This window comes from Amphimedon queenslandica, unplaced genomic scaffold (genome assembly GCF_000090795.2).
Source record: "Amphimedon queenslandica unplaced genomic scaffold, v1.1 AMPQUscaffold_13487, whole genome shotgun sequence".
NCBI lineage: Eukaryota > Metazoa > Porifera > Demospongiae > Haplosclerida > Niphatidae > Amphimedon > Amphimedon queenslandica.
In genome coordinates, this window is record NW_003546277.1 from 303,468 (window position 1) to 327,379 (window position 23,912).

Consider the following 23,912-nt stretch of genomic DNA (forward strand, 5'->3'; position numbering starts at 1 on the left):
GGAGGAAAAAAGAGGAGTGGCTGGTTTGCGGTTTCATTATGTCTTCAGGTCGTTTGCAGGATTTTGTAAAGTTTGGACGTAAAATAATAGCAGTAGGAAGGAACTACAGGTAAGGTGATATTATATATTGTTGGAAAATGTTTTAATAATTTATATTTGAGTTAACTATAAGCAGTAATATTCATAAGAGGTCAGTGGCAAGCGACACTAATGATACCAACTATAGGTCTCATGCTGCTGAGCTAGGTAACCCAGTACCAAAGGAGCCACTTCTCTTCCTTAAGCCTGTCAGCTCTTACGTTGAAATGGGTGGAGCTATAGAAGTAAGCCCCTCCCTCCAAATATTTATTGACTGCATTGCCAGGTTCCTGAGAGAGTGCAAGAGCTGCATTACGAAGTTGAACTGGGTGTGGTCGTAAATGGAAGTGGTAGAGATATTCCGGAAAGTTCTGCTATGGAGTACGTGGGCGGGTATGCTCTTGCTCTGGACATGACCTCTCGGGACCTTCAATCAGCCGCAAAGAAGAGCGGACATCCTTGGAGTGTTGCTAAAGGCTATGACACGTTTTGCCCCATTAGTCCTTTCATTGAGAAGGAAAAGGTGAATCCATCAGCAGCTCGTCTTTGGTTAAAAGTTGACGGAGAGACAAAACAAAATGGTGTAACGACCGACATGATATTCTCTGTTCCGTACCTCATAAGTTATATCAGTTCTATAATGACGCTGGAGACTGGTGATCTAATACTGACAGGGACACCCGAAGGGGTGGGGCCTGTAGTACCAGGACAGGTTATCACTGCTGGAATTGAAGGAGTGGTTCAAGTAGAATTCCCCGTCAAGAAAAGATGAGACTATTATGCATTAATAAAGGATTTTATTTTCTCAATGTTAAATTAATTTTTTTGGTCATTACATCTATACGTGGGTGTTGAATGTAATTGTGCGTGGGTGTTAGAGGTGTGGCTGGTTAGACAAGATGAAGTTGCTGCTTGAGTTGCTGACTTTGTGTCTCCTTTCTGTTGCTGCTCGAGCTGCCGAATGTCACGGGAAGGTAGAACTGTTTGTACTTCATTACTAGTAATTGTGTTGTGTTTTCTTATTTTTTGTTAAAAAAGCCGTCACCAGACGCGAAGCCTAATCTCAACCCAATCTACACTGACCCGCCAAGATTCGTCAAGTCAGTAAAAAATGGGATGCTATTCCTGACTGGAGATGGAGAGGATGTTATTCCAATAGTCCACGTGTGGGGTATGCTAGCTGATATACTATTTTGTGCATATTTCAATGGAGAGAAATGATGATCATTAAGTTATATATTATGCTTGTATTTAGGTTCACCTTATGAAATGGGTTATGCTCATGGTCAGCTAATGAAAGAGAAAGCACAAGAGCTCGTGCATGATGTGTGGGAGTACATGAAGCTCCAAGTGGTGAGAGAGAAAGAGCTCATTCTCTTTATTACCTTTTCTTGATTATCAGGAGCAAGGGATCAACGGTACTATTGATATATTCCCTGGATGGTTTCTTAGTGATATTGCTAACATTGGGTAAGTGTAAGTAGCTTAGCATTTTAGAACTTTCACAATTTTCATGAATACTACCATGCAATAGCTTATTAGTGTTAACATGCAAAAGTATTAATCTTAAGTAATCTATGTCCATTCATGGATAATCGCATTCAGTCACCATTAATTATTACTTTTATTTCAACTTTTCTGCACCTCATGCAGCCTTGAAGCAGCACTGGACCTTGAGACTGATGTCACGAAGCCATATACCGGCTCGTACTTTTATGAAGAGCTCAAGGGCCTTGCTGATGGCAGCGGAGCACCTTATAAGGTAAGAATAGCCATAGCAACAACTTAAAGTTATTTTGTTGTACATTAGACGATTGAGCGGATACACATGATAGGAGAGCTAACGTAAGTAAGCTTGGGTTACATAATGTTTGATTGTACTACAGGAAAGGAGCTTGCTCAATGTTTGGTGCCAATGAAAGTGCGGTCCCTGCAGGTGGGGGACTCCTCCAATTGAGGGCTCTGGATTGGAATGTAGACGGTACAATATCCTCCACAACGTTTATTATTTTAATTACTTTATGATTCCAGGTCCTTTTAAAAACTTTCCACAAGTCACAGTGTATCATCCAAATGACACAAAATATGGTCACGCATTTGCCAATATAGGATTCACTGGATGGATAGGATCAATCACAGGTTAGCTCAACCCTTGCTAGCTACACCACAAGCAGATACATGGACATTAACGTGTGCTTGTGTAGGATTCAGTAGCCAGTTATTGGCTATATCAGAGATTGGAGTAAGTTTCCCTGATGAAACTTTTGGTCATGAGTCAAGATTCGGTGTCCCATTTACAGTAAGGGCTACATCATACCTCCCTAGCTACTGCTAATATCATCATTATTCCATATTCCTTTAGTATATACTGAGAGACATATTGCAATTTGATAAGACACTTGAAGATGCAGTGACCAGGTTAAGCACTGCGCACAGGACCTGCAATCTCATTCTGGGAGTTGGAGATGCCAAAGTAAGAGTCAGTTCTTATTAAAGGACCTCTTCAGTCCTCTCGGTTGTAGGCTACACAGTTTAGAGGTGTAGAATACTCAGCAGCCACAGCAGATTTCTTCACCTGGGATAACTTGAGGCCAGAAGCAGATTGGCACCCTCGTATTAAGGACATTGTCTATTGGGGTATGTGATATAGAGGGACTGGGATAATTATAGTGGATGATCTTATGTTGTGTACAAAGTTGAAAGTTACAGTCGATTTCTTAGGAATTATTACAATGAAAGAGATTAACATACCATTAGTATATTATCATTACTAATAGGAATGGATTGGTTGTGTCCTGGTTATAACGAAGTCCTGGCGGCACAATTAAACAAGTATCATGGAAACCTTACTGCCGAGATAACAATACAAGAGATAGTGCCGATAGTACAAACTGGTGACCTCCACATTGCAGTATATGACCTTACCAAAGGACTAGTCTACATTTCCTATGCTAAAGGAGAGTCTGAAACTGGCCCACTTTATGCTTATGACAGGTAAGACATTGAATGAACCACGTCTTCTTGAATAACCAAACCTGTTTCAATTATAAAACTGGGCTACATACATTATCTTAATATGATCCTATATAAAGTATAGGAGGTCCCTTTAATAGAGGTAGTACTGGGTGCATCTATAAGGTTTAGGGTTGATGACTATTTGCCGTGTTGATTATTGTTTACTAATAGGACATTCATTGAGGTTAAGACTGCTGACTTGTTCAACGTAACTCCACCTGGTCTAGTGTAATCATGCCAGCTGCTCTTGCTATGCGTTAAATAAATAATGTCTCCTTTACTAAACATTTGTTGTGACAATTAATTATTAATGAATATTATTATTACTTTTTATACTATTGTTTGTACCATTTTATCAAAAAAGTTTGAAATTAGATCCTTTTCTACATTTCCCCACATTGCGTTATGACAACAGGTAGGCGTGGCTTATTATTAGCACCAGTTGGTACGTTTTCAATTTTTCTCATGACCAGCAATCCATCAACTACTTTACCAAAAACCACATGTTTCCCGTCGAGAAAATCGCACTTGGCACAGGTTATGAAAAACTGACATCCATTGGTGTTAGGTCCACTGTTTGCCATTGAGAGCAGTCCAGGGCCATCATGTTTGAATTTAAAGTTCTCATCAGCGAAACTTGGTCCGTAAATACTGTTGCTTCCTGTCCCGTCGCCTTTGATGTAGTCCCCTCCTTGAATCATAAAGTCTTTAATGATCCGATGGAATGTGGCGTTCTTATATCCTTGGGGTACTCCTTCTTTCAGAAGCTCTCCTGTACAGAACTGGCGAAAGTTCTCAGCAGTTTTTGGTACGACGTTGGCAAAAAGTTCCATCTTCATCCTCCCAACTTCATGGCCACCAATGGATACATCAAAAAAGACAATTGGATTAGGTTTCTTCTCTGTCGTTGTCATGACAACATATGTTCACAGCAAAATGCGCCAAAAGGTAGCTACACGTGGCTGGCAATTAATAAAATAAAGTTATGAATAGTTATTAAGTGAGCTTATAAATAATAAACTAGCTCGACCCTCCTTTCAGGAACGAGGAAACCACTGACTGATCGAGCAAAGCAGAGAGAGAGAGAGAAAGAAAGAGCAGAAGAAATCCAGCACAACAAGACAGAGACTGTGCATAAAGCAATGGAGAACCGCTTCCTAATCCCCGGCACCCTCAAGCAAGGATACCTCACCAAATCGCCCCCTCTGGACAAAAACACTGCTGTATTCAAGGTATTGCTAACTAGCCCCCGAGTCCTGCAGGAAGGGTGAAAGTGGAGCGTATTAGTGTACTGGTTTTAACTGTAATTAGCACCTTGGGCTTGTAACGGGGAGATTCCATAGCGCCATTCCACAGCATACAGTGGAGCCAGTGTTATTTTAGACAATCAATATTGATGTTATTAACAACAGATGGGCACTAGCTGGGTTTGTCTATACAATAACACAACTCAATCCAATGGCTGTTTGTTTGTCTCTCTCCTCTTCTTCCATCCTGTTTCTCGTGCAATCTCTCACTCTCTCTCTCTCTCTCTCTCTCTCTCTCTCTCTCTCTCTCTCCCCCTCCCTTTCTCTGCTAGGGATGGAAGAAGCGTTGGGTGATACTTTACTTAAGTCAGAGGGAGTTATTCCTTCAGTATTACGAGAATGAAGAGAGTGCCAGAGGTAGCAGCCCGCCTAAAAGCACTGTCTCTTTAAAGTTCTGTGAAAAGGTTGACGTAGACCTTGAGCACTCAACGTACAAGAATGTCTTTGCTATTTATCTACCGGAAAGAACGTACTATTTCTCCGCTCCTTCTCAGTAAGAAAGAGAAAGAGAGATGAATGTATTTCATGATGAATGTTGAATATGAAAAGTGACCATGGTCCATAATATTAATTTGTAAAAAAATAATTCACATATCTCACTAATATCTCACTAATTCTAACCTAGTTTTGAAATGAACGAATGGAGTGAGACTATTTGCAGCTTCTTGAAGGCTAACAAAGCTCAAGGTGATACAGCAACACTTGGAGCAGGCTCCTACTCCACAATGCCACTGTCAGGACGGTATGGATCACACACGCTACCATCAAACACCTCCACTCTACCAATGGCGAGCACTTACGGTACATACGGACTGGCTGGGCCCCTACCCACGTCACCAGGACACTATGGGACATCAGTTCCTTACAGTCCAATAACAAGGGGTGGAGTCTCAGAGGTATGTTTAGGCTAGTTGCCAGGATAATGAGTGATGATAACATTCTATGGTTGAAGCATCAAAAACATAAACAGTCTCTAATACACAGTGTCCACTTTCATAACGTGAATTAATAAGTTGGGTACTGACTACAATATGTATCACCATGAGGTTTTAACTGTCTTGTATGATCCTATCTCTCTCTCTTTATTTCAGTTGTCTTCATCCTACGGTTCACTCAGTGGCTCTGGATCAGTTTCTCCTTCCTTTTCTACAGTAAGTAAGAAAGAGATGCAAATATTACATTCCTTTGCTGTAACAGATACAAAGTAGAGGGTTACCTCCAATTCCTCCAGATAATTCCTCCAAAACAACAATGGAAGATCAGGTACTGCAAGCATACCCACAGGGACACATAGCGTCAGTATAACCCTCTCTCTCTCTCATTGTTCCTCAGGCTCCTCCTGTCCCTCCGAGATTCCATAGTAACCTTTACTCTGCCACGCCTACCAGATAAACAAGCAGGGCCTCTGACCTAGTCACTGATGTGGTAACGTGTTTGTTGACAGTACTTTATGTATAAATTTTTAAAAGCAAAAGAGGGTGATGACAAACAATGCACGCATAACTTATTATTATTATTATTATTATTACTATTACTATTATTATCATCACTTTATATATAATCATATTTTTAAATGTGTCACAACTCTCTCTCTCGTCTCTCTCGTAACACAAAGTCTGTACATCATTATTATTATTTGTTATTTAAAAGTTATAGAAATTGTTGTAGACGCCAATTCCCACTAAAATGGTCTTTCATACAATCTAATCTGCCATCAACCGTCATACCAATCTCTTTCCTACTAATAGCAGAGTTCCTTTTCTCCTGTTTATTGATGATATCAATAATGATACACTAGCAATTCATAATAACTAACCTTTTTCCTAAGAGAGGGTATGTTGTTAAAAGGGTCAACAGACTGCCAACTGTGTGACTCCATTAGTAAGACAGGATTCCTAAGTAATTGACATAAGGTGATCATTAAATACTTTATATTTGTGGAGTTGTAGCATTGTCTGTCTGTCACTAGTACATATTACATCACACCAACAGTATAGTATCATACTACAACATTATAATGATCCATGATTGTGTTACAGTAGAGATTCTAAACCCATTAATAAGTGAATATAATTATTACAAGGACAAGATTGTGTAGTGATACTGGAATGAGATCTATAGAGTAATCTGTTTGTGCTAGCCAGGGTCAATGGTAGGGGAATTACCTCTCTCATCAGCTAAAACTGTATCTTAAATCCCATTACATGCTCTCCCAATAAGTCTCTGATTGAGAATTAGGTCAATTAGACTGATAACTTCAACATAGCTACATCCACACATCATGTCTGAAGCTGATATTTAATTACAAGGATCATTAGCAAGCAATGCTGTACAGTTAGGATAGTCTAGTTTATATGGAGAGTCTATATATCGTAACAATAACAATCATTACATCATATGACACATAGAAAAAGCGAGTGATCAAAATTACATCAGATAGAATTAACTGTTTCAATCAAAACAATTGCTACAGTTCCTCACAATCAGTTGTTTTAATTACAAAACGTGAAATATCATTTTATGTAAGTTTTATCATAAACACGTTCTACAACTTTCCAACAAAAAAATATTTTAAAAATTTATGTTGGATACGGACAAAATAATAAGACACTGGGGCATGAATTAGGGATGAGAATCACTTAACAATAATCCTGGCCACATCAAACAACTCAGTAATAGAGTAAACATCCTCCAAAAGACAGCAGCAGGGGAACTATCAGTGATAGCAATCAAGATAACATTCATTATCTTCCCGTATACATACCAGTACATGCACAGCCTGATAGTGACGTTATTCTGATCCTGTTATTTGTGGATGTTTCTGCTACACTAAGCTTCAGCCAAATTGCCAGCCAACACACAAATAATACAGAATATAACCAACCAGTAACTATTGTAGTCATGTCACAGCATTAATGAAAAATATTGTTGTTTATACAGTAACTTCAGTATGTACACAATGACTGGATAATAGATAAACAGAGACAGACCCTGTCAATAAGGTCAAATGACTTTAACGAAAATAAAAACAAACTAAAACAGACAACCATTTCATGACATAACAAAGTACAGATACTAATATAACTGGTAAATGATGGAAGACATGTTTGTATGGAAAATAAATAATTATAATTATCAAAGTTCTTGTGATTGATAATGTTAAAATTGTTGATCTTATGTTATGAAGAATTTGGCTACAATAGTACAGGATCATGCAATTAATAATAAACAAAGGAGATCTCCCAAATGTTTGTTTTAGTCGGACAAACAATTTAAACAAAATTATTAATGTGTGGGCGTGGCTGAAGTATACCATACCTCTGGCTAAAGTGAGGGCTGAGTGATCCAGGGCCTTGAGAGGGAGCCCCTTTAATTAAGTGTTCAGCATAACAGGAGACATAAGGATCATAATGAGACTATAGAAAAGAAAACCAAATCACTGATACATATTGATGTACTTATGCTGTGTAGCAAGTTTGAGCTGATTCCGACTTGAATTTTTCAAGTTATGGCCATTTTAAGAAAACATCAAAATTCTGAAAAATACCCAAGGCTATAGCCCATGGTTTTTTCCAAAAATGGCTACAAAATCACCCCAAATTTTTATTACATTTTCTGATACATATTGATGTACTTATGCTGTGTAGCAAGTTTGAGCTGATTCCGACTTGAATTTTTCAAGTTACGGCCATTTTAAGAAAACGTCAAAATTCTGAAAAATACCCAAGGCTATAGCCCATGGTTTTTTTTTTTAAATGGCTACAAAATCACCCCAAATTTTTATTACATTTTCTGATACATATTGATGTACTCATGCTGTGTAGCAAGTTTGAGGTGATTCCGACTTGAATTTTTCAAGTTACGGCCATTTTAAGAAAACCTCAAAATTCTGAAAAATACCCAAGGCTACAGCCCATGGTTTTTTTCAAAAAATGGCCAAAAAATCACCCAAATTTTTATTACATTTTCTGATACATATTGACGTCCTTATGCTGTGTAGCAAGTTTGAGGTGATTCCGACTTGAATTTTTCAAGTTACGGCCAATTTAAGAAAACGTCAAAATTCTGAAAAATACCCAAGGCTATAGCCCATGGTTTTTTCCAAAAAATGGCTCAAAATCACCCCAAATTTTTATTACATTTCCTGACAGCAGGAAGCTGGTACTAAATCTTCCCTTACTCTCAGTGTTGCTAGCTCCCATAGGTTAGTAGAGGATGATGATGATACCTCAGGATCAGGTACATTTGGATTAAACACACCACCAGCACTCTCCTCTTCATTATCAAGAAGGACACTAATGTAAGATCTATAACTCTAAATGATAAAAGTGGATGGTCAACTTGATACTAATGGTTCTTAGCAAAACTGCTCAATTTGTCTTCAATTATTTACTTGAAAGAATATTCTCATTGTAGCCAGCAGGCCCAGGGCAGAGGCAGGAGGTAATTGTAGGGACATTGTACCCATCCTTTTAACAATACCAAGCACTCTCTCAGAAGATATCTGGAAATAAATTTAATGTGAACAAAATGAAAAATTGCTATTTGACAGAATAATTAATTATTTAGTTAAAAGATCGTTTTACCTTTTTCCTTTGCTTGGTGACCTTCTCCAGACAACTGATAACCAGGGACATGTTATACTGATTAGTACCTGCAAAATGAAGGAGAACAATTTGTCAATAATAATAATAATTCTATTCTTTTTGCACAAGTGACATACGGTGGTCCAACTGGAGGAGGTTAGTGTATAATTTACAGTAAAACTGACGTGGGTCAATATTCAGTGCTTCACCTGAGGGAGAAGATACTGCACAATAACAACACAGAGATAATACCTTGACCCGAGAGGATTTGAAAAGCAGTGACAATACATTCCATTGACTGCTGAAAGGACAATATCTACCATAATATAAAATAACAATAATAATAATAATAATATTATTATTATTATTATTATTATACATTTCTTTCCATTAATGAATGAAGGACTGACATGAGATCAGCAAAATAATCTACACTTATCAGATGAGCAAATCTGGAGAGAGAGAGAGAGAGGAAATTCCAATAACACCAATACAACGTTACACCATTAGTCCATTACACCATTAACCCATTATACCATTAGTCCATTAGTCCATTAACCCATTATACCATACAGTATATCCAACTGTATACAGAATAGGCTTGGGAGACTTTATGGACTTTATCATGCATTGTAAACTTTCCATTTAAAATTTTGTATAATAATTATAAAAGAAGCTACATGTACATGTACACATGTAATAGCTGCTGCTTCTACTGGTACTGTATATACTGTAAGGTTACTTTGCTAGTCCTTCCAGAACTGAACTGAGTAAAGGTGAGTCTTGGGCTTGTTTCAAAACACGAAAGTATATCATAAATACCAACTTGATAATTTCTGTTTGCTGTCAATAGAAATGTACTTAAATCAATAATAAAAGAATAAAATGAACAAAACATAATTAATTACAAATACATATTAAATTACTGATGACACACTAGTTTGACTTTCTTGTCTATTCTCTCTTCTGCCTCTACTTCTCTCAGCTCTCTCTCTAGACGTGCTCTGGCATTAAATTTCTAATAAATAAGTTAAAGAAAATGATAGAAATAAATGAATTGTCCTACTCGTCTTTGTTTTCGATTCATTTTCTGTTTTTCAAGTCTTTTTTGACGCTGGGTGAGTTTCTTCTTTGCTCCTCCTCCTCCTCCCCCCAACTGGTTGACTGGTTCTTCAACATGCTGCAAGTTCAAGTGTAGCAATACTTGTACTACCTGCAGTAAAGAGCTATAATGAATCTCACTCTCTGCACAGCTGCAATGAGAGCAAAGGGAGGGGACACTCTATACTCCATAACAATCATAATTTGAATTTTTAACTAATCACAAATCTTGATTGTATTTCATCACAATAAAGGATAGAGTATTAGAAGTACAAGTTATGGAGTGAGAGACGAAGGAAAGAATGAGAAAAGAATGAAGATATAGGATACATGGCCACCATGGGTGTGAATCAATGGGCTGTTGGATTGCTAACTGGCTGATATAAAGAATGCAAGCAGCTGTGGTCGTGAAGACAAGCGTGGTGACTCACTTGTGGTCGAGTGCTATATCCTCTAGACTTTAGGAGCTTTGAGATAAGTTGTACTATCTACAAGAAGAATAAACAAGACACATGAACCACAATGGAATGTAACTGAATATAAACATGATATATAATAAGATTATAATAAACTTAATGATATATAGGATTATTATTATTATTATTACTTCAAGTGATGTTTCTCCAACTCTGTCATTCTTAAATACAGTGCTGACTGTCTCTTTGCAAGTGGCAGCAACCTACAGAAGAGAACTGAACCATTACAAGTTATAATAATTATTATTTTATGATCCATTGTTTATTTACATATTGAAGGCTTCCTTGGGGAATAGCTGGAATTTGGCATTTAATCAAAACACTCGCTCAAGCAAACTTCACAACACTCATTCTGAAGGCTAGAGGCAATGAAGGAGCTTTCTCTCTCATTCCTGTCTTTTCTCTTGGCCCTTACTGCAGCTAGCGACCTCCCTCAGCTGAAAACATGCGAGGAGCTGACACAAGTTCCAATGTGCAAAGGACTGTACAACAGGACCAGTCTGCCTAACCCTCGGGGCCATCAAACACAAGAAGAGGCTAACACAGAACTGGTAGAGTTCTCTCCCCTCGTCTCTTCAAACTGCACCCAGTACCTTCGCCATTTTCTTTGCTCTTACTATCTCCCTCTTTGCGAGGTCTATCTCCCGCCAGAGCTAACTGTACCTCCTTGCAGGGAACTTTGTGTCCACGTCTACTTGAGTTGTAACGAGTTACTGGTCAAGTACAACATGGAATGGCCCCAGCATCTCTCCTGTGATCTCTTCCCAGCTAAAAGCAGCACCCCGTGGTGCTTTGGGCCTGACGACCCGCAAATACTAGACCCCCAGGATCCTGTAATATCATCCAGCATGATGGTCTCAGCTAACTTGAGCCCAACTCATACCCTCAGTCATTCTCAGAGCAACACTCAAGAGGGTTCACACTCCACACAATCTCAGTCACCCCAAACTCATTCCCATACTGCTCATCATCAGTCTCAGTCCAGCTCCAGTCGACCCATCGGACCTACTCCCCCACCGTCAGTACCTCCAGTATGTACGTCCATACCTGAGGACAGCTTCTGTCAGGACGTTGGCTACACTAAAACCACATTCCCAAACGCAATGGGACAAGAAACCGCTGATGAAGTGGAATATGAACTGAACAACTTTGCACTGTTAACTTACATGCAGTGTTCTCCCAACATCACTGATCTCCTCTGTTACTATTACATGCCGGAGTGCAGAGATGAACCACCTTACATTATCCAGCCATGCAGGGAGCTGTGTGAATCAGTCAAGGATCAGTGCAGTCAGGCATTGAAGAAATACAACATGGAGCTACCGACTAACATAAACTGTGACATCCTTCCATCATCCTCCTCTTCAAGGAGCTGTAGCAATGGGGACACAAGGGACAACCCCACTGTCCGTGGGGAGACCGGGGGAGTGGGGAGTGGATCAAGCAAGAAACTTGATATGTTATTATTAATTACACTCGCACTCATTTGCATGATCTGTGCTGTTCTTTATTAATTAATAAAAAAATGTTTTTAAATAAAACAACGACTCAATAGTTGAAAGAATCCGGTGTACACAGCCAATCCAGAGTTAAATGGATTTGATAGTATTTACATTTAATTATACATCATGGAATGTGCCCCACCCTGGTTGACCCACGACAGATTCTCACGAAACATAAACAAGTACACACTACACAATAGTATTGACGTCATGTATTATTGTACTTACATTTCCGTTCCGCTTGCTTGAAGTTAGTCCGTGAGCCAATAGTAAGAAGAGCCTCTCGTGATAGTTAAAGTGATACAATGACTTACTCAGTTCACATATGCACTGAAGAGCAGTCATGCTTAAGTTCTAGTGTGTGTGTGTGTGTGTGTGTGTGTGTGATGAATGTGAACAGTTTATGTTCTCATTCTTATTTTCTGTTGGTAGTACTATAACACTAATGTTCTCTCTTTCCCCCTCCCCCTCTCTCTCTCCACTCACTTCAAGACCAGTCGGACTAATCGACAGCCCTGATTCCAATGCCACTATATCATAATTACGTCCTTTCACCATCACTTCATTGAGTTTATTCTTTTCACTAAGACCAGCTGTAATAATAGTAATAATCTACGAGTATCCTCCCAAACCCACTACATGTAGACTCAAACGAACCTTGGACAGTCTGTGTTAGTATACTAATATACTTGTCATAATATTGTAAAAGTTTCTGCTCATAGCTCCTCAACCTCTGGACATCCTTTGACACCTAGTGATACAACAATCAGACACAAGATGGATCAAGGTAACAACATTTGTCTCTCACTTTGACCGACTTTTCTGAAGCTGTTAAATCACGAATACAATAACTAAGAGATAGAGAGAAAAGTCATTTAGTTTATTTTATATAACCAAATACATTCTATGTCGCTGAGATTTATTCAATAAAATGTTCACTAATTGACAACTGATACTAGATTAAATAAAGCTAACCAACCCAGGAATGATGTCCTTATAGACTGTCACCAATGATATCATGGACAACTTGCGTACAGTGAGTGCCATCTCTGAAGTCCTGTCGATACAAAGTATACACAACTTGTTCAGGAGATGAACCTAATGGAAGAAAAGAGGGAGAGAGGAGGAGTGTGGGTAGAGAAAGACGTCTTAAGACGTTTTGAGTGTTACATTCTCTTGTGGGTCCTCAAGTATTCTTGAAGAGCAATCGGCAATGAGATCTTTCCTCTTGTTCAGTTTCATCTCTCTTGATGCCAGGACCTCTGCTGTGCTGAGAGGCAAAAGAGGTTCTGATGATTCTAGAAGAAATAATAAAGTCAATAATAATACACATCAGTTAGAATGAAACAACATTCCCTATAAACTTGGCAGCAATTATAAAGCAATATGTTGCTAAACACAGCATACCTTGTAGCTCATCATCCTCTTCACTCAACTCTAGCAACTCATCATCAGCATCATCCATATCATGGTCTAGACACACAACATGAATTAATATTTACATACTTTAAATATGATACCAGATAAATCTTCCGGAACGACTTGATCGTCTACTTCTTTATCACTGTCTACAAATTATTAAAAATATGTCATAAAAAGGGTGCAATCTGTAATGTTTTGTGGTTTTTATCAGCCAAGACATTGTTTTATATCAAAAATGAAAAGGAGAAAATTCTTTATTTTTATTACATTTTCTGATGCATATACACGTACTTATGTTGTGTAGAAAGTTTGAGCTGATTCCGATCAAAATTGGATTTTTTACAAATTTTTAAGTTTCTCAAAATCTATTAAAAGTCCCCGTTACATGGTATTAAACCAAAGTTTGCCAACTTAATTAACAAAGTTATTATTATTATTATTATTATTAATTTTTTTCCTGCTCATATAATTTGTCAATATGTATCAGAGTATTATACTACTACAACACAAGTACAGGAGATTAACTATTCACCTTCACCATTGTCTTCCAGTGGGACTGGGTCTTGTAGCAGCCATCCTGTGTCTGTCTTTATTGGGAGGCGAAAACGAACTTTCTCAAACTCCTTATCATCTTTGCCCTTCCATCCTGGCTCTCTCGGGGCCGACTCGTAGCTGCTGGCTTTAAATCTTTTCCTTTTTCCTTTGGATTCTTTCTTGAGCTTTCTCTTTCTGGTCATTATGGGAGCACGTGGGACTCCGGATTCTTCATTCAGTATATTTTACGGATACTCTCAGCCACTCCTCCAAAATCCTGCAGCATGAAAGCAACTTTGCTGGTTCTTTTGGGATTTGCATCCTTTTTAAATGCTTCAGTTATATACTCTAGCTACAGGTAATTTAATTAGCATAAAATAATGCACTTTATATTTTTATGTAGGAAAGACTATTTCTATCCTTACAGTGAATACAAGGAGGCCAATCTACCAGACCCTGTCAATGGAGGAAGGTTTCACCTTGTCAGCACAGCTGATGGTAACGGGACATTTGAGAGCATGATCCTTAATGGTAAAACTGTTCAATTTGAGGATGGAAAGGATCCTGACAGCTGGTATTTGGACTGGTTGCACGTTTATCCAAAAACAGTCAAAGAAGGTGATCCTTTGTGGATATCATTTCACACAAGGCAAGTGCAATAATGATATTATTTGCATTATACTTATTACTTATGCATACAGGGATAGTTCATTTAATAAAGAACCTAATCTTGCATTAGTTGAGCTGAAGACTTCATCAGGTTCATCGCTACTAAAGGGTAACTTTACATACCAGCTCACCTCCTGCAATATAACCTACATCACAACCGATGCCAACTATTCACAACTCTTTATTCATGTGCACAATGACTATAAAGACACTAGGACAATAAAAACTGTAAGTTAGGTGGTGTGATGATTAACAATGGATTGTTATGATGTCTATAAGTGACACTTTATTTTACCATACATGCAGGTCCTTGTCAATGGTGCTGATAGAACAAATGACATCACTAACAAAGCAAGCTTATCTGTTCCTGCCAAAGCCTCCACTCTCCTTACTGTGCCTCTCTCTCCTGCATTAAAGCCAGGGAGTCTAGTCACTGTAGTCCTAGAGTTCCAAGGGTCTGATCCACCATTGGGAACTGGCCTACGTATAGCGAAGGCACATTTTCCTATTGAGGCTTATCCAAAGTCTCACGAATGTCCTTTCCCGACTGTGAAAGATGATAATTATAAGGTAATACCATAATAAACAAGAATGCATCAAAATATTATTTGCAGAAATTTTGGGTAAAATTCTATCATTTATCAGTTCCATAGAGACCATGGGTTTGATACATTTTTCTTTGGACAAAACTCCGCCAAACCTTGTGGCAGCAGCACCTCTGGGTCAGACATAGCAGGAAAGCTAGCACCACAGTACTCCTTTTACTGTCTCATCCAAACTGATATACCTTTAACTTCAGTTGCTAACAGTCAGAATGTACTAGCAAAACTACTAGGAGATGAAGTGGATAGTCACGTAAGCACTGAAAGAGAGAGAAAGAGAATAGTTTTAATCCTTCTTGCAGCTGGATGATCAACTTCGTAGTTTAATGAAAACTACAGACTCACTTTGGGAGGAAGAGACAGAGATAGCCACATACATTGGAGGGTCTCGCTCAAGAAGAAACGGAATATTTGCTGGATTGACTGACATTCAAGGAATGGACATGTAAGATATACATTAACAACATGCAGTAAAGCAATAGATCTACATGCAGTATAGTGGATGCAAATGTACACATTAAAACATTATTTCTCTTTTAGGTATGTAGCAGCATGTGCCCCACACATACAAGAGTTTCTGAATCCTCCTCCTCTAAGAGGATCCTATGATTACTTGCGACTAACTAGAAACAACCACATGCCATTACCAACCTGGCTCTACTCCCAACTCCTTGATGATGGCTGGGATGCACAAGTATATGACACATAATAATTTGAATTAATTTCTTTTAAACAGCTTGATGGTCGCATCATAAGTCATCGCCAGCCAAATCCTGATGAAGCAAGAATTCAAGCAATGTCCGTGATTGCTGGTTGTGGTAAGGGACTTATGTACTTTCAAAGTGAAGTAAGGATAGAGGACATTTTAAATGTAGCTCATTACTATGTACATAGATTGCTGAAAACCAATACTATCCAAAGACATGGGTAGAGATCGGTAACTTCAATCATGACATAGGAGCAGTGAGAGAGTACCTAAGAGAAGGAGACTGTACTGACATGGTGTCAAGCAGTGATGGGGACAATGCTGACGCTAACTCAATAACTCAAGCAATAAGATCACCAGAAGCAATCTTAGTCACTGTCATTAATCTTAAGAATGATGGGGGAATCAGTGATCTTCAATGTGAACTGGGTAAAGATGAGCACTGGTCCATCAGTGACCACACTGTCAATAAAATAGACATTACAGTGCCAAGCGACTTTGGATCTGTCGTTGATAAATTTGAATTAAGAAACGGTCAGATCTCTGATATTCCATCATCAATGTTCTCATACAATGAGAGCGTTAGTCTAGGAGAGGATTATCATGGAAATACTCTTATGGGCGGGACAGCTACACTGAGCAGTGTTGATCTGTCTTCGAAGAAATCCACGCGATTGTTTGTGATGGCAAACTCGCCCGATGTGAGGAAAACAATACAAAACAATTTGAAAAAACAACAATTTGATAATTGAGTATTGAAATACGTACATATTGTCTTTAGTGCTTGAGAACTAGTCCTCCTGCATTGAGTGTGAATTTAATAATTATGTTAGTACCCATCCATTGTTATTATTATTATTATTATTATTATTAATTACCTGATACAAATTATGTTTCTTGATATAGTCAATGACAGGGTCTGGAATGAGATACTTTACACTCTCTCCTCTCTTTAAGCTACGCCTGAAATAATAATAATAATAATAATTATTATTATTATTATTATCATGTTACAAGTGATGGTTTATTTATCCAATATCAGGTGCAATAAAATGAAGGATTCTCCCGTACCTAATTTTAGTGGCACTGACATCATTTGGAATCCATTCAGTGACAATGTCAATTTGGTTCTAAATAGCATCAACAAAAATAATAATAATTAATAATATTCCTTTAATGATGTACCTCAAACTTTTGAAGTATGTCTGATTCATATACAAACTTCTCTGGATTAGAGCCATGCCTTGATATGACAACCAAACCAAATCTAGTGAGTATTGTTTCAATCTAAACACCAACAGTACAATACAGTGATACAGTACAATACAGGAATACTAATAACAAATCTCTCACATCTTCATCGCTCCACAGGCCAGGGGTGGCAAACGACTCAAGTAGATCACCTCCACAAAGAAACCTCAACTTGATGTTATCTGAATTGGTCAGTAGGGAAGAAATGAAACTGGGACTATGCCACTAGAAGTACTAATACTATTAGTCTACCTCTAGGATGCTTTGCAATTTGACATTTCTCAACTTCAATAAGAGCCTTTGCTGTCTCTGTCCAACCTTCTTGTGAACACTCCCAATCATCAACTCTTAATAATGAGAACAGAGAGAGGGAGGGAGGGTTAGGAGTACATCAGGATGATACTCCATTACCTTATCCAGTCAGAGTCCTGTGTTGCTGCCCTTGCCATTGCTAGACGATGTTCATTAGACAGCAAACCCTACCCACAATGTACACAGTCACTACTTCATCATAAGTGAGTACCTTCTTCCCATAAGCAATGTGGACTGGAGATATGACTCCACCTATCACATTCCAGCCTCTTCTCTTAGTAAGGTAATCACGAGCAAGCTCTATATAACATGATAATGAAAGAACATGCATTAAGATAATTAACAAGTTTGAGCTAATCTGCTCATAATTTCGAGTACTTAAAAATGAAGAATTTGGTCAGGAACAATGGAAATTATGAAAGGGACTATAAACTGCTTTAGTTCAACCTGTGCTGGTGTCTCAGCTTATTCCTTTGTATTGAAAGTTTTGACAGAAAACAATGCATTGTCATAACTTATGTTTTTAACAACCAACTTTAACATAATAATTACTGTTTATCCTGTTATTTTATCACTAATTATTATTGCTATCATTACACATACCAAAAGTTCTAAGATGTAAGAAGGTGACAGGATTGAATGACCCAAAAAGAGCTAATATAACGTTCATACTGTCCTCCTCGCTGTCTCCTTTAGTTTCCTCTTCTAACTTTCTCTTTTTGCTTCCAGAACCATCCGCCATTTCCCACACTAATAACGCTAGGGTCTCCCTGAAGGTCAGAGTTCATTAACTTCATGTAAAAGGATTTACTTAACATGATCACGTGATACAGTAAAATGGCTGATACCTTAATATTTACAATAAAGTATACTAGACACTTATAATTTTTAAATTAACAAATCTGAAAATATTGGCTTTTCATATCATAGCTCAACGTCTAGAAGTCTTTCCAGATTTTCTTTTCCCAGCAAACAAGTGCTTTGGCATCTTGGTCACTATCTTTCTATCTGCCTCTCCCTTCCTGCTCTTCTTATTCAAATATTTCTGAGCTCTCTTCATTTTCTTGGCGACATTCTCAACCTCGGAGGGTCTAACTCCAGACTGAGCTCTAGACACAGACCTTGAAGCATGAGGAGGAGCAGATCGACTTGCTTCTCTCATTCTCTTCTTTCCCCTAGTAACTCCTCTACCACTGTCCTCCTCCATAGTCTCTACCAGTGGCCCCTCGCCAGTCTCCATTGCACTGTTGTTAACAGCAGGGTCTTTAATACGTTGCAATGGTCTGCTGGTCCGAGGCATGATGGGGTGATTACGGACTCTCTTGCTGATGTTAATCTTGTGCAGGAACTCTCTCTTTCGTCTTATCTTTTGAGCAAGGTTCCTGGTACGAAGAGTCTCCTCGTCTTCTGGTTCCGATTCATATTCACCAGCAGCCACTCGGAGTTCCTCTTCTCTTTCCAGTTTCTCAAGACGCTCGAGTATCTCGGGATCAATGAAATCAGATATATTCTTACCTTCATAGATCTCAGGTATCACGTCATACTTCTCCTCTTTGTTGGGGAGCAGGTATCGTTTCTTTAGATCCAACAAATAATCGTCTCCTTGCTCCAACTCTATGTCCCGCTCAAGTTTACGAGTGGGAGGAGCTAAATCAGAAACCACACCCATTCCATCATCATCATCATCTATTTCCATGAGTTGTGATTTCTTGTGAGATTTCGCCCCCGGGGGTATATGGGCTGGTCTTTCCTTCCCGTCCCGGGGGGCAGGGACCGCAAGATGGAGCCGGTTCAGTACATCAGGCATTTTCTTACTCTTCAGCTTATGCTCAATACGCTGACTCAGCAAAGCATCACATGCAGCGTTCCTCACTTCCATGACTCCTCCCTCCTGTACGGTACTCATTGATAAAACACGTAATCCTTCTCCGGAAAGTTTCTCAATTGGTTCTCTCTCCTCTACACTGAGTTCATCAAGAGTGATTATATCAGTTTTATTCAGTGCTATCAGTAAAGGTTTCTGGCTGAATAAAGGTCGTATATTCTCAAACAGCTGAATCTGTTCTTCAATGCCATGCCCACACTGACCAGAGAGGTCCATGACATATATAACAGCTGCTCTTAGGTGAGCTAGTGCAGTGATTGCCTGCATCTCAATAGTGTTCCTTTCCTCCAGCGGGTGGTCCAGGATACCAGGGGTATCCACCACTTGCCAGCGAAGGTAACGATAGTCCATGTGACCCACGAAAAGGGATTTGGTGGTGAAGGCGTAGGGTTGGACTTCAACGTCAGCTCGTGTTATCTTGTTCATGAAACTGGACTTGCCCACATTAGGGAACCCACAGATGAGGAGGGTACGAGTGTTAGGATCAATGGAGGGCAGGCGGGAGAGGTGCTGACGTATCTGCTCTAGGTACTCCAAGTTTTGCTTCTGCTGTTTCATTATCGTACACATACGTCCCAGGGCTGCTCTCTTCAACTGCTTACAACGATAAAGAGAATCTGCAAATTTTGTAAGACGAACGTAATCTTTTGCCACATTGTCTATTAGATGCTTTGCTATATTGAGCTGCCCCAGAGCGAGTTTGTAATGGTCTCTGTCGTACAGGACGTTCATTAGGTCAGCATAGAATGGATGGATGTCGTCTAGTTTGGGGAACTCTGTCAAGATGGTGGCCAGCTTGTCGTGGTAGTTCTGTTGAGTGTACTTTATCTTCCTAGTGTAGAACTGGCGGATACGAGAGATCTTGTAATGCTTGTGGACGACTGTGGGCGTCTTCCTCTGCGTCTTTGAGAGGACAATGTCTATGAAGTCCTTTGCTGAAGGGACAACAGTGATCTTCTTGAAGTTATAATGCGCCATTTTAAAACAATGGTGAGCACGTGGGTAGAATTGAACTACTGCGCATGCTCAGTCCAGTTATTAAACTGAAAGTAAATAAAACTTAATAACTTTTAATAATCTACACCATTCACATCATCACATGTGGTGAAGAGAAACAGAATGTCCGAGAGGAAAAGACGTTTAGACGTAGAAGATTCGAAATCAACAAAGTCCGGGTTAGTGACACTCTAAAGTACATACCTTACAACCAACAAATTTAATAGTGCCCCAGTATGCATAATAATAATAATAATTAATGCCAGAGCCTAAACCACACCCCCTTAAGTAGTGCATGCTAGCATTAATTAAGTCATTACACCACAGTGTCACTTTATTCTAACGGATCACAACACAGTCGCTATGACAACGATAAAGAAAATGGCGGAGGGATGAGTAGCTCGAAGCAGCAGATCAACAAATACACTGGACGACCTTTCTCTCAGAAGTTCTGGCAGATACTCACGAAACGTAAAACCCTACCAGTCTGGGACTACTATGACAAGTTCATAGAGACTATAAAGAAGAACAAATGTGTAGTCCTTGTGGGGGAAACTGGGAGTGGTAAAACAACACAGGTAATAGATTAATTAATGATTTGTGTGTATTTTGTGTCCAACTAGTTTATTGTCTGTTGTTTAGATCCCCCAGTGGCTCTCGGAATACGCTCAGTTGACTGGTAGAAAGGGAGTGGCTTGTACCCAGCCTCGTAGGGTGGCGGCCATGAGTGTGGCCCAGAGAGTAGCTGATGAAATGGATGTTACCCTCGGACAGGAAGTTGGTTATAATATTCGTTTTGAGGACTGCACCTCAGCAAGGACTATACTGAGGTGAGAAAGAAAGAACGGAAAGAATCCACCCATCATCATCATCATCATCATTATTATTATTATTATTATTATTATTATTATTATTATTATTAATAGATACATGACTGATGGGATGCTCCTAAGAGAAGCAATGAATGACCCACTGTTGGAGCGGTACAGTGTAGTGTTACTGGATGAGGCACACGAGAGAACCCTAGCAACCGATATACTGATGGGTATCATCAAAGAAGTACAATATATCAATTATTGTTATTATTATTATTATTAATTGTTTTTTTAGATAATGAATAACAGAGAAGATATTAAGATAGTTATTATGAGTGCAACTTTAGACGCTGGGAAATTTCAAACTTATTTTGATGACGCACCATTAATTGTAATTGAAACACACACACACTACATCGTAATTGTGGGTTATGTTTATAGTCTAACTGATTAGTTTTTGATTTGAGAAAATAGTCCAATTTCTAAAAAAGGCCATAGCCTATTTTTTAGAAAATTGGCTCTGAAGACACAAATATTCTTATTACCTGTATCTGTACAATATTGATGATGTCCTTGTGACATTAGACAGTTTGTGTCAACTCAAATCCAATCATGAACTGACTTACTGTATGACTGATCCCTTTCCTGATAGAGCATCCCTGGCAGGACCCATCCTGTTGAGATATTCTACACCCCAGAGCCTGAGAGAGACTATCTTGAGGCCTCCATTAGGACAGTGGTACAGATTCATCTCTGTGAGGAGATGGAGGGAGACGTGTTACTGTTTCTCACTGGACAAGAAGTTAGTGAAGACGCTTATCATCTATTATTGAGTTATTTATATTATACTAAATTTGGTTCTTTAAAAATATCCATGATTATCTTTTATTCTATAACGTCAATTACTAGGAGATTGATGAGGCTTGTAAAAGGATCCAGCGTGAGGTTGAGAACCTTGGGCCTGAGATCGGAGAACTGAAATGCATCCCACTCTACTCCACCCTCCCCCCTAACCTCCAGCAAAGAATATTCGAGCCCCCTCCACCAAAGTATGATCATTTTTTATTTTATAATTATTTAATATATTTATTTATTATCATTATTATAATAATTTTCAAGGAGGGAGAATGGAGCTGTAGGTCGTAAGGTTGTCGTGGCAACCAACATTGCTGAAACATCACTAACTATTGATGGAGTAGTGTTTGTCATTGACCCTGGCTTCTCTAAGCAGAAGGTACTACACCATCCAATGGTGTCCATGTACATCATTAATTCATTCATCAGGTGTACAACCCACGGATAAGGGTAGAGTCACTCCTGGTGTCAGCCATTAGTAAGGCCAGTGCCCAGCAGAGAGCTGGCAGGGCTGGTCGTACTAAGCCAGGGAAGTGTTTCCGGCTTTATACAGAGAAGGCATATCAAAATGAAATGCAAGACAATACCTACCCAGAGATACTCCGCTCCAACCTGGGGACTGTGGTATTGCAGCTGAAGAAGCTTGGTATTGATGATCTGGTCCACTTTGATTTTATGGATCCACCTGGTAATGCCTACCTCACAACTACAAATACAGTTAATTGCCTTGTTTTAAAATGGTCGTAACTTGAAAAATGTTTGTCAGAATCAGCTCAAACTTGCTACACAGCATAAGTACATCAATATGTATCAGAAAATGTAATAAAAATTTGGGGTGATTTCGGAGCCATTTTTTGGAAAAAACCATGGGCTATAGGTATTTTTCAGATTTTTGTCGTTTTCTTAAAATGGCCGTAACTCAAAAAATTCAAGTCAGAATCAACTCAAACTTGCTACACAGCATAAGGACATCAATATGTATCAGAAACGTAATAAAAATTTGGAGTGATTTCGGAGCCATTTTTTGGAAAAATCCATGGGCTATAGCCTTGGGTATTTCTCAGAATTTTGACGTTTTCTTAAAATGGCCGTAACTTGAAAAATTCAAGTCGGAATCAGCTCAAACTTGCTACACAGCATAAGGACATCAATATGTATCAGAAAATGTAATAAAAATTTGGGGTGATTTCGGAGCCATTTTTTGGAAAAATCCATGGGCTATAATAGCCTTGGGTATTTCTCAGAATTTTGAGGTTTTCTTAAAATGGCCGTAACTTGAAAAATTGAAGTCGGAATCAGCTCAAACTTGCTACACAGCATAAGGACATCAATATGTATCAGAAAATGTAATCAAAATTTGGGGTGATTTTTTAGCCATTTTTTGGAAAAAAACCATGGGCTATAGCCTTGGGTATTTTTCAGAATTTTGACGTTTTCTTAAAATGGCCGTAACTTAAAAAATTGAAGTCGGAATCAGCTCAAACTTGCTACACAGCATAAGGACATCAATATGTATCAGAAAATGTAATAAAAATTTGGGGTGATTTTTTAGCCATTTTTTGGAAAAAACCATGGGCTATAGCCTTGGGTATTTTTAAAAATTTTGACGTTTTCTTAAAATGGCCGTAACTTGAAAAATTTAAGTCGGAATCAGCTCAAACTTGCTACACAGCATAAGGACATCAATATGTATCAGAAAATGTAATAAAAATTTGGGGTGATTTCGGAGCCATTTTTTGGAAAAAACCATGGGCTATAGCCTTGGGTATTTTTCAAAATTTTGATGTTTTCTTAAAATGG

General features: G+C 38.7%; 11 protein-coding genes across 12 annotated transcripts in view; 6 read left to right on the forward strand and 5 right to left on the reverse strand.

The window, feature by feature from the left end:
- The first annotated feature begins 17 nt into the window (after window positions 1-17).
- On the forward strand, window positions 18-913 carry LOC100634473 (acylpyruvase FAHD1, mitochondrial-like). Its single transcript, XM_003384628.3, has 3 exons — window positions 18-109; window positions 227-323; window positions 365-913. The coding sequence occupies exons 1-3, from the start codon at window positions 39-41 to the stop codon at window positions 848-850; spliced, it is 654 nt and encodes a 217-aa protein (XP_003384676.1). The 5' UTR covers window positions 18-38; the 3' UTR covers window positions 851-913.
- A 34-nt stretch (window positions 914-947) lies between these two features.
- On the forward strand, window positions 948-3,494 carry LOC100640867 (protein dcd1B-like). Its single transcript, XM_011412269.2, has 13 exons — window positions 948-1,052; window positions 1,117-1,249; window positions 1,334-1,431; window positions 1,481-1,548; window positions 1,732-1,840; window positions 1,889-1,923; window positions 1,965-2,059; window positions 2,110-2,217; window positions 2,283-2,377; window positions 2,441-2,551; window positions 2,601-2,715; window positions 2,856-3,072; window positions 3,265-3,494. The coding sequence occupies exons 1-13, from the start codon at window positions 978-980 to the stop codon at window positions 3,323-3,325; spliced, it is 1,320 nt and encodes a 439-aa protein (XP_011410571.1). The 5' UTR covers window positions 948-977; the 3' UTR covers window positions 3,326-3,494.
- On the reverse strand, window positions 3,365-4,080 carry LOC100634599 (peptidyl-prolyl cis-trans isomerase H-like). The gene has a single exon (XM_003384629.3). It carries the CDS (start codon window positions 4,005-4,007, stop codon window positions 3,477-3,479), a length of 531 nt encoding a protein of 176 aa, XP_003384677.1. The 5' UTR covers window positions 4,008-4,080; the 3' UTR covers window positions 3,365-3,476.
- A 57-nt stretch (window positions 4,081-4,137) lies between these two features.
- On the forward strand, window positions 4,138-6,075 carry LOC100634350 (GRB2-associated-binding protein 4-like). Its single transcript, XM_003384627.3, has 6 exons — window positions 4,138-4,325; window positions 4,673-4,893; window positions 5,026-5,296; window positions 5,492-5,551; window positions 5,598-5,663; window positions 5,733-6,075. Exons 1-6 carry the CDS (start codon window positions 4,236-4,238, stop codon window positions 5,790-5,792), a joined length of 768 nt encoding a protein of 255 aa, XP_003384675.1. The 5' UTR covers window positions 4,138-4,235; the 3' UTR covers window positions 5,793-6,075.
- LOC100640990 (nucleolar complex protein 3 homolog) lies at window positions 5,951-14,269 on the reverse strand. Of its 2 annotated transcripts, none has more exons than XM_019993845.1 (23): window positions 14,026-14,269; window positions 13,586-13,633; window positions 13,473-13,538; window positions 13,236-13,363; window positions 13,045-13,163; window positions 12,874-12,916; window positions 12,723-12,816; window positions 12,552-12,658; window positions 12,294-12,419; window positions 10,695-10,766; window positions 10,519-10,575; window positions 10,053-10,199; window positions 9,924-10,004; window positions 9,729-9,829; window positions 9,366-9,438; window positions 9,239-9,302; window positions 9,124-9,195; window positions 8,987-9,054; window positions 8,794-8,904; window positions 8,581-8,715; window positions 7,719-7,816; window positions 6,217-6,295; window positions 5,951-6,164 (listed from the first exon to the last, which is right to left on the reverse strand). In XM_019993845.1, the coding sequence occupies exons 1-23, from the start codon at window positions 14,222-14,224 to the stop codon at window positions 6,051-6,053; spliced, it is 2,202 nt and encodes a 733-aa protein (XP_019849404.1). In that variant the 5' UTR covers window positions 14,225-14,269; the 3' UTR covers window positions 5,951-6,050. The 2 variants fall into 2 exon arrangements, with proteins under 2 accessions (XP_019849404.1, XP_011410572.2); XM_011412270.2 differs by having other exon boundaries at window positions 14,020-14,269.
- On the forward strand, window positions 10,932-12,077 carry LOC100634725 (DCRD). The gene has a single exon (NM_001279286.1). It carries the CDS (start codon window positions 10,932-10,934, stop codon window positions 12,075-12,077), a length of 1,146 nt encoding a protein of 381 aa, NP_001266215.1.
- A 14-nt stretch (window positions 14,270-14,283) lies between the features above and the next one.
- LOC109580548 (uncharacterized) lies at window positions 14,284-16,779 on the forward strand. Its single transcript, XM_019993852.1, has 9 exons — window positions 14,284-14,379; window positions 14,425-14,670; window positions 14,723-14,918; window positions 14,997-15,260; window positions 15,336-15,545; window positions 15,595-15,737; window positions 15,833-15,986; window positions 16,029-16,139; window positions 16,187-16,779. The coding sequence occupies exons 1-9, from the start codon at window positions 14,306-14,308 to the stop codon at window positions 16,748-16,750; spliced, it is 1,962 nt and encodes a 653-aa protein (XP_019849411.1). The 5' UTR covers window positions 14,284-14,305; the 3' UTR covers window positions 16,751-16,779.
- LOC100641117 (nicotinamide/nicotinic acid mononucleotide adenylyltransferase 1-like) lies at window positions 16,701-18,384 on the reverse strand. The gene is made up of 9 exons (XM_011412234.2): window positions 18,165-18,384; window positions 17,773-17,861; window positions 17,661-17,728; window positions 17,502-17,596; window positions 17,352-17,431; window positions 17,184-17,285; window positions 17,070-17,128; window positions 16,877-16,961; window positions 16,701-16,798 (listed from the first exon to the last, which is right to left on the reverse strand). Exons 1-9 carry the CDS (start codon window positions 18,301-18,303, stop codon window positions 16,790-16,792), a joined length of 726 nt encoding a protein of 241 aa, XP_011410536.1. The 5' UTR covers window positions 18,304-18,384; the 3' UTR covers window positions 16,701-16,789.
- Window positions 18,385-18,389: 5 nt separating this feature from the next.
- LOC100641244 (nucleolar GTP-binding protein 1-like) lies at window positions 18,390-20,465 on the reverse strand. The gene has a single exon (XM_003384679.3). It carries the CDS (start codon window positions 20,422-20,424, stop codon window positions 18,493-18,495), a length of 1,932 nt encoding a protein of 643 aa, XP_003384727.1. The 5' UTR covers window positions 20,425-20,465; the 3' UTR covers window positions 18,390-18,492.
- Window positions 20,466-20,514: 49 nt separating this feature from the next.
- On the forward strand, window positions 20,515-22,859 carry LOC100641369 (pre-mRNA-splicing factor ATP-dependent RNA helicase DHX15-like). The gene is made up of 9 exons (XM_011412272.2): window positions 20,515-20,621; window positions 20,801-21,020; window positions 21,085-21,272; window positions 21,369-21,501; window positions 21,553-21,648; window positions 21,910-22,059; window positions 22,167-22,306; window positions 22,377-22,491; window positions 22,542-22,859. The coding sequence occupies exons 1-9, from the start codon at window positions 20,566-20,568 to the stop codon at window positions 22,857-22,859; spliced, it is 1,416 nt and encodes a 471-aa protein (XP_011410574.2). The 5' UTR covers window positions 20,515-20,565.
- Window positions 22,860-23,884: 1,025 nt separating this feature from the next.
- The window catches only part of LOC109580533 (nuclear pore complex protein Nup107-like), a 13,486-nt gene continuing 13,458 nt past the window's right edge, over window positions 23,885-23,912 (reverse strand). The window contains exon 17 of the mRNA XM_019993807.1: window positions 23,885-23,902. Coding sequence (XP_019849366.1) covers window positions 23,885-23,902 — 18 coding nt within the window. The remainder of the gene's footprint in view (window positions 23,903-23,912) is intronic.

Bases quoted from the DNA above. Each gene is read 5' to 3' on its own strand.
- LOC100634473 (XM_003384628.3), top strand. From the start codon at position 39: ATGTCTTCAGGTCGTTTGCAGGATTTTGTAAAGTTTGGACGTAAAATA. The intron at 110-226 runs GTAAGGTGATAT...TACCAACTATAG, and splicing joins GCAGTAGGAAGGAACTACAG to GTCTCATGCTGCTGAGCTAG. The intron at 324-364 runs GTAAGCCCCTCC...CTGCATTGCCAG, and splicing joins AAATGGGTGGAGCTATAGAA to GTTCCTGAGAGAGTGCAAGA.
- LOC100640867 (XM_011412269.2), top strand. From the start codon at position 978: ATGAAGTTGCTGCTTGAGTTGCTGACTTTGTGTCTCCTTTCTGTTGCT. The intron at 1,250-1,333 runs GTATGCTAGCTG...GCTTGTATTTAG, and splicing joins TCCAATAGTCCACGTGTGGG to GTTCACCTTATGAAATGGGT. The intron at 2,378-2,440 runs GTAAGGGCTACA...ATATTCCTTTAG, and splicing joins GATTCGGTGTCCCATTTACA to TATATACTGAGAGACATATT.
- LOC100634599 (XM_003384629.3), bottom strand. From the start codon at position 4,007: ATGACAACGACAGAGAAGAAACCTAATCCAATTGTCTTTTTTGATGTA.
- LOC100634350 (XM_003384627.3), top strand. From the start codon at position 4,236: ATGGAGAACCGCTTCCTAATCCCCGGCACCCTCAAGCAAGGATACCTC. The intron at 4,326-4,672 runs GTATTGCTAACT...TTTCTCTGCTAG, and splicing joins AAAACACTGCTGTATTCAAG to GGATGGAAGAAGCGTTGGGT. The intron at 5,664-5,732 runs GTACTGCAAGCA...ATTGTTCCTCAG, and splicing joins AAACAACAATGGAAGATCAG to GCTCCTCCTGTCCCTCCGAG.
- LOC100634725 (NM_001279286.1), top strand. From the start codon at position 10,932: ATGAAGGAGCTTTCTCTCTCATTCCTGTCTTTTCTCTTGGCCCTTACT.
- LOC100640990 (XM_011412270.2), bottom strand. From the start codon at position 14,224: ATGACCAGAAAGAGAAAGCTCAAGAAAGAATCCAAAGGAAAAAGGAAA. The intron at 12,659-12,722 runs GTTCGTTTGAGT...CTATTATTACAG, and splicing joins ACTAACACAGACTGTCCAAG to CTGGTCTTAGTGAAAAGAAT. The intron at 10,576-10,694 runs GTAATAATAATA...TTCTTCTTGTAG, and splicing joins TTGGAGAAACATCACTTGAA to ATAGTACAACTTATCTCAAA.
- LOC109580548 (XM_019993852.1), top strand. From the start codon at position 14,306: ATGAAAGCAACTTTGCTGGTTCTTTTGGGATTTGCATCCTTTTTAAAT. The intron at 14,380-14,424 runs GTAATTTAATTA...ATTTTTATGTAG, and splicing joins GTTATATACTCTAGCTACAG to GAAAGACTATTTCTATCCTT. The intron at 14,671-14,722 runs GCAAGTGCAATA...TTATGCATACAG, and splicing joins TGGATATCATTTCACACAAG to GGATAGTTCATTTAATAAAG.
- LOC100641117 (XM_011412234.2), bottom strand. From the start codon at position 18,303: ATGGCGGATGGTTCTGGAAGCAAAAAGAGAAAGTTAGAAGAGGAAACT. The intron at 17,862-18,164 runs GTATGTGTAATG...CATGTTATATAG, and splicing joins CTTACATCTTAGAACTTTTG to AGCTTGCTCGTGATTACCTT. The intron at 17,129-17,183 runs GTACATCATTAA...GATGCTATTTAG, and splicing joins ACATACTTCAAAAGTTTGAG to AACCAAATTGACATTGTCAC.
- LOC100641244 (XM_003384679.3), bottom strand. From the start codon at position 20,424: ATGGCGCATTATAACTTCAAGAAGATCACTGTTGTCCCTTCAGCAAAG.
- LOC100641369 (XM_011412272.2), top strand. From the start codon at position 20,566: ATGTCCGAGAGGAAAAGACGTTTAGACGTAGAAGATTCGAAATCAACA. The intron at 21,021-21,084 runs GTAATAGATTAA...TCTGTTGTTTAG, and splicing joins GGAGTGGTAAAACAACACAG to ATCCCCCAGTGGCTCTCGGA. The intron at 21,502-21,552 runs GTACAATATATC...TTGTTTTTTTAG, and splicing joins TGATGGGTATCATCAAAGAA to ATAATGAATAACAGAGAAGA.